Source organism: Helobdella robusta, assembly GCF_000326865.2.
Source record: "Helobdella robusta unplaced genomic scaffold HELROscaffold_44, whole genome shotgun sequence".
NCBI classification, from domain to species: domain Eukaryota; kingdom Metazoa; phylum Annelida; class Clitellata; order Rhynchobdellida; family Glossiphoniidae; genus Helobdella; species Helobdella robusta.
The window spans coordinates 942,430-953,093 of NW_008705063.1; the positions used below are offsets into that span (position 1 = coordinate 942,430).

General features: G+C 34.8%; 2 protein-coding genes across 2 annotated transcripts in view; both read right to left on the reverse strand.

Moving 5' to 3' along the window:
* Positions 1–953, reverse strand: part of HELRODRAFT_177798 (hypothetical protein) — a gene marked incomplete at both ends in the record, with an annotated part of 2,021 nt that extends 1,068 nt beyond the window's left edge. Inside the window, 2 exons of the mRNA XM_009025948.1 lie at positions 65–202; positions 807–953. Coding sequence (XP_009024196.1) covers positions 65–202; positions 807–953 — 285 coding nt within the window. The remainder of the gene's footprint in view (positions 1–64; positions 203–806) is intronic.
* A 1,804-nt stretch (positions 954–2,757) lies between these two features.
* On the reverse strand, positions 2,758–7,864 carry HELRODRAFT_177799 (hypothetical protein; the record flags this gene model as incomplete). Its single annotated transcript, XM_009025949.1, has 9 exons — positions 2,758–2,938; positions 3,442–3,545; positions 3,978–4,169; positions 4,477–4,605; positions 5,836–5,928; positions 6,137–6,295; positions 7,011–7,157; positions 7,464–7,583; positions 7,781–7,864. 9 exons carry the CDS (start codon positions 7,862–7,864, stop codon positions 2,758–2,760), a joined length of 1,209 nt encoding a protein of 402 aa, XP_009024197.1.
* Between the last annotated feature and the right edge of the window lie 2,800 nt (positions 7,865–10,664).

Genomic DNA, 10,664 nt, shown 5'->3' on the forward strand with positions numbered 1-10,664 from the left:
CGTTTCTTCCCCTTCTTCTCCTCCTCCTCTTCCCCATTACCACCACCACCATCATCACCCTCACCTTTTTCTCAGCGTGGAGGCCCTCCAGTAGCTTTCCAGATATTTGGATCTGCGTCGTCAGCTCCTGATGTCGTTGGCTGACGTCCGTCTTGAGGGACACTATCTTCTCGTGCTCGTGTCTTTTTCGATGCAAGATGCCCTGTGTGTTGGTGGTGGTGGTGACGTCATCTAAACAGATTCACACACACACACACACACACACGAACGAACACACGCTCAAAAACACAACTGTCAGGTAAATTTATGAAGCGCAAGTCTAAATAGAAATATTCTCAAAAGCGCTCTCAATTTTAAGCTACAAAGTGGAGAACAAAACTAAATTATGTCTGCATCAGCATTAGTTCGATGAAAACAAATAAGTTTTAAGGTTTTTTTTTAAACAACAACAAATAGATTCACACGTAAGCACATACACAGGACTACAAAAACAAACAAATTGATTGATACAGGCACAAACTTCAAAAACGCGCACGCACACACACACACACACAGACACACACGCACACGCACACACAGAGACACACACACAGACAAACATCAAAACTTGTCCTGACTTGGCAGTGATGATCAGAACAGCAACACCTCAACTAATTTTTTTCATCAAAAATTGTGAGTAATGACACACACACACACACACAGACACACACACACACACACACACACAACACTCACACACACACAGACACACACACACAACACTCACACACACAAACAAACAAACAAACAAACACAAGCAAACTGACCTTGACATTCCTGGACTGAGATGACCAGAAGAGCAGTGCCTTATCACTTTCCTCCAAGATGGCAGACTTCTCTTTGATCTGCGTCAGCAGTTCATTCTGCTCAACTACTAACATGTGGCCTTCGAGATTTTTTATCTTTCGAGCCATCGTCTGAACTGTCAGTTCCTAGTATAAAGTTTAATTTGATTGGTTGGTTGGTTGGTTGGTCGATTGGATGGGAAGGTTGGTTGATTGGTTGGTTGGTTGGTTGGTTGGTTGGTCGGTTGGCTGATTGGTTGGTTGGTTGGTTGGTTGCTTGCTTGATTGGTTGATTGGTCGAATGGTGAAATGATTTGTTGGCTGATTAGTCAATTGGTTTGCCCAATGGTTGTATGATTGGTTGATTGATTGATTAGTTAAATGATTAATTGGTGAAGTGATTGATTGGTTAGTTGACGAACTGGTTGAATGGGTAGGTGCTTGATTGGCAGATTGATTTTGTGACCAGGGTATGATTGGTTAATTAAAAAGTCATTGTTTAATGCTTGGTTGGCTGTTCTAAATGGCAAAAAAATAAAGTCATCATCATCATAATCATCACAATCATCACCGTCCACACCATCATCATTATCATCACCCCCACCGCCATCATCATCAACCTCACCACCTCAATCATCATCAACACCTTCACAAAGAAGAACATCATTTGCTGAATGCCTGACTGATTGATTTTATCCATCTCATCATCCATCTTCATGAAAGAAGTTTTGGATATCTACGATGGATGGACGGAGTGAATGGAGTGAATGGATTATAGATGTATAGATAGACTAATGAATGAATGTATGGATGGATTGATAGACTAATGAATGAATGTATGGATGGATAGATAGACTAATGAATGAATGTATGGATGGATGGATGGATGGATGGATAGATAGATGCATGTATGGATGGATGGATAGATAGATGCATGTATGGATGGATAGATAGATAGATGCATGTATGGATGGATGGATAAATAAATGTATGTATGGATGGATGGATAGATAAATGTATATATGAATGGATAAATGGATAAATAAATAAATGGATTAATAAATGAATGAATGGATGGTCATCATCATCAACAACATCAACATCATCATCAACACTTAACAGCAATATCGGTCAGGACAGACTTTTTCTGGTCGATAAGATTTTTTAACTCCTGTGTTCTGCAGTAATGAAACTGAATGGATGAATTGTTAAATGAATGAATGTATGAATGAATGAATCAATCAATCTTTTGTTTAGCATACAGAGACCCAATTCCCCGAGGTAGGACGTTATGAATGAATGAATGAATGAATGAATGAATGAATGAATGAATGAATGAATGAATGAATGAATGAATGAATGAACGAATGAACGAAGGAACGAACGAACGAACGAACGAACGAACGAACGAACGAACGAACGAATGAATGAATGAATAAATGAACAAACGAGCTAATAAATGAATAAATGAATGAATGGTTGAACGAATGAATGAACAAACGAACGAACGAACGAACGAATGAATGAATAAATGAACAAACGAGCTAATAAATGAATAAATGAATGAATGATTGAACGAATGAATGAACAAACGAACGAACGAACGAACGAACGAACGAACGAACGAACGAACGAACGAACGAACGAACGAACGAATGAATGAATGAACAAATAAAACAAACAAGCAATCAATCAAACAATTAAACAATCTATTAATATTAACGAATATATAAATTGAGCAATTAATCACATCACATTTGTTTGTTCATTTGATTGTTTGCCCACTCATTCATTCATTCATTCTTCCATTTGGTCATTCGGTCAATCATTCGGTCAATCATTCAATCTTTTATTCAATTATTCATTCAATCATTCAGTCATTTATTCATTCGTTCGTTCGTTTGTTCGTTCGTTCGTTCATTCATTCATTCAATCAAATAGAATGCACCTTAGTGAGTTCTTTCAATTCAGCCTCAGCCCTCAACCTCATGCCTTCGTCATCTCTGATCATCTTCAGGATCTTCTTCCCCCTTTCCAGCTTTGCCTCCATCTCCCTCTCCACGTTCCCTCTCTCCGTCACCAGGTTGTACACCTCACAGGCTGCATGCTTCAATCTTGTGAGTGAGTGAGTGAGTGAGTGAGTGAGTGAGTGAGTGAGTGAGTGAGTGAGTGAGTGAGTGAGTGAGTGAGTGAGTGAGTGAGTGAGTGAGTGAGTGAGTGAGTGAGTGAGTGAGTGAGTGAGTGAGTGAGTGAGTGAGTGAGTGAGTGAGTGAGTGAGTGAGTGAGTGAGTGAGTGAGTGAGTGAGTGAGTGAGTGAGTGAGTGAGTGAGTGAGTGAGTGAGTGAGTGAGTGAGTGAGTGAGTGAGTGAATGATAGATCGATTGAGTGATTCTGTAATTTGGAGATTGTGTGATTGATTGAGTGATTGAATGAATGATTAAGTGATTGATTGAATGATTGATTGAGTGGTCGAGTAATTGAGTGATTGATTGATCGATTGATTGGATGGTTGACTGATTCGTAGTTGAACGATTGATAGACAGATGAAAGACACCCCAACAGAATAAATGAAATAACACTAAATGCATTTTAATCTCACGAACACAGCCGAGCGAACCTTTCAACGATCTCCAAAATGTTCCTCTTCAACCGATTGACAGTCGACCTTGACATTTCAAGGTCAACTACAGTCCTATCCAGAGTTATCCTCAAACCTCTGTACTGCAGTTGTAATCAACAATACTCGTTAGCGTAATCAAGGTCGTCATCAAACAACAATAGATATTTCTTTTCGAATTTCATTCCAAATTTCATTCCAAATTTCATTTCAATTTTCATTTTCGAAGTTTATTCATAATCAACAACATATCAAACAAGTGAATAAAAGTTATGTAGTTGAATGTGCGGATCAATCTATCCGTCGATCAATCAATCCATTCATCCGTCCATCTATTCATCCATCCATCTACGTACTAACTCAACCACTCATACACTCACTCATTCACTCACTTCCACACTCATATACTCATTCATTCATTCATTCAATCACTCATACTCTTACTCACTCGCTCACTAAATCATTCACTCACACACTCACTCACTCACAGACTTACTCACTCACTCACTCACTAACTCACTCACTCTCTCACTGACTTCATTTTTAAGGGCAGTCAACTTCAGGTTCATCTCTCTGAGGTCGGCCTTCAACCTGATCTTATAGTTGCCGATGTTGAAGACTCTCTTAGTGAGTTCCTGATTGTCAGCCATAGAAGAGGACAGCAAGGTCTCCTTCTCCTTACGGAACTCCACTTTCTCCTTCGTCTCCTGCTTCAAATTTCTTATCGTCTGCGCATCGTCACGGCGGTGGTGGTTGTAGTGGTGGCGGTGATGATAATGAAGGTGATGATGGTGGTGGAGTAAGTGGTGGTAGTGGCATTATCTTCATCATCATCATCATCATCGTCGCCGTGATTATTGTCATCATCATCATAATCCACAATTCAATCATCACCATCATCATCATCGTTATCATCATCATCATCATAATTATCATCATCGTATCACCATCATCATCATAATCCACAATTCAATCATCACCATCATCACCACCACCATTATCCTCATCATCATCATCGTCGTCGCCGTGAATGACCTTGAAGAGCAGATCAATGTTGACCTCCTTGGATGCAATCAACTCGACCAGCTTCTGGAGCCTCTCGATGTGCTCCATCCTCTCTATATGGTGCCTGTTCGCCTCCTCGATCGTCTTGCTTAGGGAAAACTGATCACGTGGTTACGTGACGTCATCATTCGGCGATAATTCGAAAATGATGACGACATCACGTAAGTGAACATTACCACAGCGCGAGTAAATTGAGTGTAAGTGGCGCGATTCGGCAAGTGTGAATGGCTCACAAAGTCTCACGACCCTCTCACACATTTACGAAATTCATAAGCTAAGGATCGGTCTATCAAAAGCAAGCAGAGAAAAAAATATATATACACACATACACGTACACACAGACATACACACATAAATATACATACATATATAACATAAATATATACATACGTACATTCATTCGAACATTTTTTTTAATTCCATTTATTCACAAAAAAAAGTGAAAGAGTCAGCCTAGCAATAAATGCTTATCTAGGGTTGACTCCCATAAAACAAGAAATAACATAGTAAATATATATGAAATATACATTCATACACACATGCATACATACATGCATACATACATGCATACATACAGGCATACATACATACATACATACATACATACATACATACATACATACATACATACATACATACATACATACATACATACATACATACATACATACATACATACATACATACATACATACATACATACATACATACATACATACATACATACATACATACATACATACATACATACATACATACATACATACATACATACATAAGTCTGTGTGTTGGAAAATGTGCAGTTGAATGCAGACGTGGTTGAGTGACGTCATAGCAAATGAAATCAAATTTAGTCAGACGCTTGGCTTTTGGTGTCATTCGTCAATGATTTGGTTTTAACATACATACATACATACATACATACATACATACATACATACATACATACATACATACATACATACATACATACATACATACACACATACATACATACATACACACATACATACATACATACATACATACATACATGGGCAAAATGATAGTTTTTATGACTGTTGTTTTTAACTATGGGCTCGAACACATATATACATACACACATACACACACACACACACACACACACACAGATATACAACAGACACAAAACACACAAACATAAATATTTTACACATTCATACAAAAATACGCATACTACACGTACATACAGACATACGCATAGTAGACGAACATACAAACATACACATACTTACAAACGTACACACAAACATACAGATATATACAAACATACACATACATACAAACTACAGGTACACACAAACCCACTTTGAGCGCACATATTTCCGTATTCTCTTTATCAAGCTTTTTCTTCCTCTCCATACACACATCATTCAACTGAGAAACTTGTATGAGTAGGTCCTGAAGGTTTAAATGACGAAACGATTGATTCATTGGACAAGTGAATGAATGAATGGATGAATGAATAGATGAATTTGTAAATGAATGAATGGATGAATTTTTGAATGAATGAATAAATGAATGGATAAATGAATGGATGAATTTGTGAACTGATGATTAGACAAATAGTTAAATTAGATAATTAAGTTAACTTTTGACAAAAGAGAACCTTGATTTTTGATTGGTCGAGGTTGGCATAATTTGAATAGATAAACTCTTCCTCTTCCTTCGTTTGAACTTCAGCCTGCCAATCAGAGAGGTCTTTCTCATTCTGGCTCATCTCTTGCTTTTTATCATCAATCTTCATCTGTGTCTGATCTATGAAAGTCTGAAATGATGAAAATTATGTGATAATGATACATAGCTCAGTGATTGTATCTGTGAAAATGCGATTGTATCTGAGATTGTGGTTGTATCTGTGATTGTATCTGTGAAAATCTAATTGTATCTGTAAAAATCTAATTGTATCTGTATTGTATCTGTGATTGTATTTGTAAAAATCTGATTGTATCTGTGATTGTATCTTTAAAAATCTGACTGTATCTGTGATTGTATCCGTGAAAATCTGATTTTATCTGCATTGTATCTGTGATTATATCTGTAAAAATCTGATTTTATCTGTGAAAATGTGATTGTATCTGTATTGTATCTGTATTGTATCTGTGATTGTATCTGTGATTGTATCTGTGATTGTATCTTTAAAAATGTGAGAACATGACAGAGATGATCATTCCAAAATGAGTGAAAAAATGACCATATTAGTTAAAAGATAAATGTGATCCAATTGATTAAAAACAAATTCCATTAAAAAAAAGATCCATAGCTATTATAACAAACACACACAACATACACACACACAAACAAATACACAGATTTATATCATACAAAAACACAGATGCAATATATCTGACTTTCTTGTAATCATACATGTTTGATATTTCATTTTACAACCTTGAGTCACTGTAGTAAAAAAATTACCTATACCATTACCACTGACACTGAATAAGACTGACAATTAAGTAACTGACAAGTTATTTTTTCACCTTGATGTATGCCTGTTTTTCAAGAACGACATTCATCTGCCTATCGAGTCCCAACATCATTTCTGATATCTTACTCCTCTCTCTTCTCGACATTTTCAACAAACTGTTCTCGGTTTCCAGTTCGTTCTTTCTAATGTTTGCAAAGATCTTTTTGGCGTTGTTGGTTGAGAGTACGTATTTATTAATTTAATAATGATTTTTTTTATTTAACTGTATATATACTATACACATAGCCATTGATATCAATAAATTAGTTTGTAACATCACACACTCACTCACTCACACTAAACACACAACACGCACACTCAAAATACAACACACACACATAAACTTACACACAAAAACACACATATTCAAAATACAACATACACATACATAAACTTACACACACATACACTTACACACACACACACACACACACACACATGAACACACTCTGAACACACGCACAACCTGATTGCAATCAAGTTCATTTCTGAGAGCCTTGACAGCATTAGAAAGATCATTTATCTCCTCATCTGCCTCCCTCAACTCCAAGTTTATCACTCCATACTTTTTCAAATTCTCCAAATACTGAATAATATTTTTTTTAATTTTAAAATTTTAAAAACTAACAAATTTTGCATTTATAATTAAATTTTACTATCAAAAAAATATATTATAATTCATATTTCTAAAACCATTTTGATATTTAAATTGAGTAAAAAAATATATAATATTGTATTATAATTATGGTTATATTATTTTAAATTTTAATTTTATTTATCAACCTCAGCCTCCAACAGCTTATTTGTATTTGATGCAACTGGCACAGTGAAGTCAGAATCATTGGACAAAAATGGATCATCAACCATTCTAACAGCTTAAGAATTAAAATAAACTTCACAAGAATTGAATAAAATTTGTATCTGTTTTGATTTTATTTCAAACTTTGGAGACGTCTATTTAAATTTTAAATGGCTCAATCAGAAGCTGAAATGGACTTTAAATGTTTAAATGTAAACGATTACATTTGATAATTCTAATATTTTAATAACGGTCGTTAATGAAGCGCCAAATAAAATGTTATAAAAAGAGTGAAGAACATTTTTTCAGTTTTATTATTTAATGATTTATTGTTTAACTATCAAAAATTAAAGTAATTAGTTGATCATAAAGAATAAAAGAGCCAAAATTAAAGGAGCCTGCAGCGTCTTTATAACCTTATGTTGTCGGGTGTTAAAGAAAAGACAGCTAGTGTTGAGAAACCATGAAGTTGTTCCTTTCTGTGAAAAGCCAAAAAGTTGGCATTTAATGAATTTTGCTTGTTAGGTTTTACCACTCCTTTCTTTTATACTTTCAGGCATTTACTTTACAACATCCGCGTATTAGGCATGTCGTTCAAATAAACTCAGAGCAGTTTTTCAACCGAAGTAAAAAACCTACGGCTTTACTAAGCGGGTGGTTAGCCACCGTGTTTTCAAAACAAAAAACAATATTTTCATTTAAAATGACAAAAATAATTTCAAATTACATAACTCGATTTAATTACAATGCTTTAAAAATATTGAGTCAAATTTATATTTAGTATTAGATGTTTGTTGAAACCCACCACATAAAATAACTCCTAGACAAAACTTTCAGCAGAGCTCACAGGCTTAGTTGCAATCAACATGAACTTTCAAGTGAAGACGAAGATTTACCGTTGTTTCTTATTTTTAAATATCAAACAACACATACAAACAACACATGCACACACACACACACACACACACACACACACACACTCACACACATGTGAATACTCGTGAATCCACGCAACACACACACATACATTGAATGTGAAAAGCAGGGGTAACTTGTGGTCGAACCCGGCAGGTGCAACAACAGGACAAGCATCCTTAACCATTTTAGCGTCTCGCCCCTTGAGTTAACGTACAACAACGTTGAAAACCATGTAGAAAATTATGTCATCACAATTCAGGTTCAAATGCAATCAATTGAACAAAAACTCTTCATTGATAAAGTGTGTTATGTCATAATCATCGTTTTCGTCATCTTCGCTAGTTTTTTTTGCGAATTTACTTGGTTGGCTGGTTGGTCGGTTGGTTGGTTGGTTGGTTGGTTGGCTGGTTGGTTGGCTGGTTAGCTGGTTGGTTGGTTGTTTGGTTGGTTGGTTGTTTGGTTGGTTGGTTGGTTGGTTGGTTGGTTGGTTGGTTGGTTGGTTGGTTGGTTGGTTGGTTGGTTGGTTGGTTGGTTGGTTGGTTGGTTGGTTGGTTGGTTGGTTGGTTGGTTGGTTGGTTGGTTGGTTGGTTGGTTGGTTGGTTGGTTGGTTGGTTGGTGTCAAGTTTGTCGATGATTCCAGTACCTCATCAGGGTTATGATCCAAAGAAGTGGAGTGGTCTTCCAACAATTTTGATCAGTTGGGATTATTTCTCAAGATGTTTAAAAAATCATAAAAAAAACCATTTTTATTTGCTTTAAAAAATGCGCAATGCAAATATAATAATTGAAGACTTTTAATTAGCGATGTGAAGTTAGTGCGGTTAAAAAATTTTATTGCATTTAGATCACAGTCGCAAGACTGTGGTTTGGTGTTATTGGATAGTTAAAATATCTTTATTGGCTACAAATTACAGTCACAAGTTTAACTCACTGTTGCATTTGTAGTGTAGACCAGATTATTTGGAAGAGGTGTTACTCAAAAATCAAAAGTTGATACCATGGATATATATATATATATATATATATATATATATATATATATATATATATATATATATATGTTGATTCAACAATATATATATATATATATTTACAATATTCTATAAATTCTACCGAATGTTTGGCGTTAATGTGCCGGGAAGAATTTATAAATGCATATATGCAATCATCAAAACTAGAACTTCATAAAAAACTGACCAACCTGATAATATTAAGGCCAAACATTCGGTAGAATTCATAGAATATTGTAAAAATTATGGTCTATTACCAACATATATATATATGTATATATATATATACATATATATAAATAAATATATAGATATATATATATATATGTGTGTATATATATATATATGTATATATATATATTTATATATATATATTTATATAATGGTTATATCCATGGTTGATACAGAACAATGTCTAGGAGCTAAACTGAGGCAGTCCTCTGAAGAGGTTGCCATTAAGTTAAAAACAAATTTAATAAAAAGTTAATACTCTTACTCAAAATTAAAAATTGTGTTAGAATTTCACAAAACAATTTTTACTAATTGTAACTCAAAACATCGAATATGTGTCAAGCAATCAATATTTGATAAATTTTTTAAATGATTTACATTAGCGTTTTTTCATATTACAATATTATCATTTATATTTTAACATCACCAAAACAACAAGTTTACCATATTTGTTTGTTTGATTGTTTGTTTGCTTGTTTCCTGCTAGCCCGCCCGCTTGCTTGCTTGCATGTTCGTTTTTTGTTTGTTTGTTTGTTTGTATGTTTGTTTGTTTGTTTGTATGTTTGTTTGTTTGTCTGTTTGATTGTTTGCTTGTTTGTTGCCCATCTTTGTATTACAATAAAATTATTCAGGGTATATAGATATAAATTTTTAAATGAATAATATCAAAAGATGAACTATGATTCAAAGGACTGACGTTAAAGTTCCT